Source organism: Buceros rhinoceros, unplaced genomic scaffold (genome assembly GCF_000710305.1).
Source record: "Buceros rhinoceros silvestris isolate BGI_N320 unplaced genomic scaffold, ASM71030v1 scaffold859, whole genome shotgun sequence".
NCBI classification, from domain to species: Eukaryota; Metazoa; Chordata; class Aves; order Bucerotiformes; family Bucerotidae; genus Buceros; species Buceros rhinoceros.
Genome location: NW_010433007.1, coordinates 5,966 through 6,403, shown reverse-complemented (window position 1 = coordinate 6,403; position 438 = coordinate 5,966). Strand labels below are relative to the sequence as shown.

Below are 438 nucleotides of genomic sequence, written 5' to 3'. Positions count from 1 at the left end.
GAAGCAAAGAAATAAAAGAAGAGAGATCAGTAGCAGAGGAAAAAATTCAACAGCAAAGCAAGAACTAAGAGGGATGGAAGAGAGACATGTACAGAGGAACAGGGGCTATCCTGAAGAACCCCTCCGCAGGAAGGATACTGAACAGAAGAACAATGTGTGTTTCTGCCACAAATTGGGCTTGGCTGCTCCCGTGGATATAGTTCTGCAAGAGACAAAGAATAATTGAGTTTAGAAAAGACTGGAGTCAACTTTGACATGATTAACAACAGCTACAGGGCTTGGAACTGGGTTCTGCGCAGTCTCTTTCCAGAGTCAGAAGTTGGAACACAAATTCATCTTTGACCACGGAGTTCTGGGGGGAGCTCTGTCAGCATCAAAAATCCTTCTATTAACACGCGCAATCAGCCCAGATTTACAGTACGCATGAGTGCAGCTACA

At 44.5% G+C, this 438-nt stretch overlaps 1 protein-coding gene across 1 annotated transcript in view; it reads right to left on the bottom strand.

The window, feature by feature from the left end:
• MAGT1 (magnesium transporter 1) overlaps positions 1–438 on the bottom strand; it is an 8,499-nt gene that overhangs the window by 2,998 nt on the left and 5,063 nt on the right. The window contains exon 6 of the mRNA XM_010143946.1: positions 139–202. Coding sequence (XP_010142248.1) covers positions 139–202 — 64 coding nt within the window. The remainder of the gene's footprint in view (positions 1–138; positions 203–438) is intronic.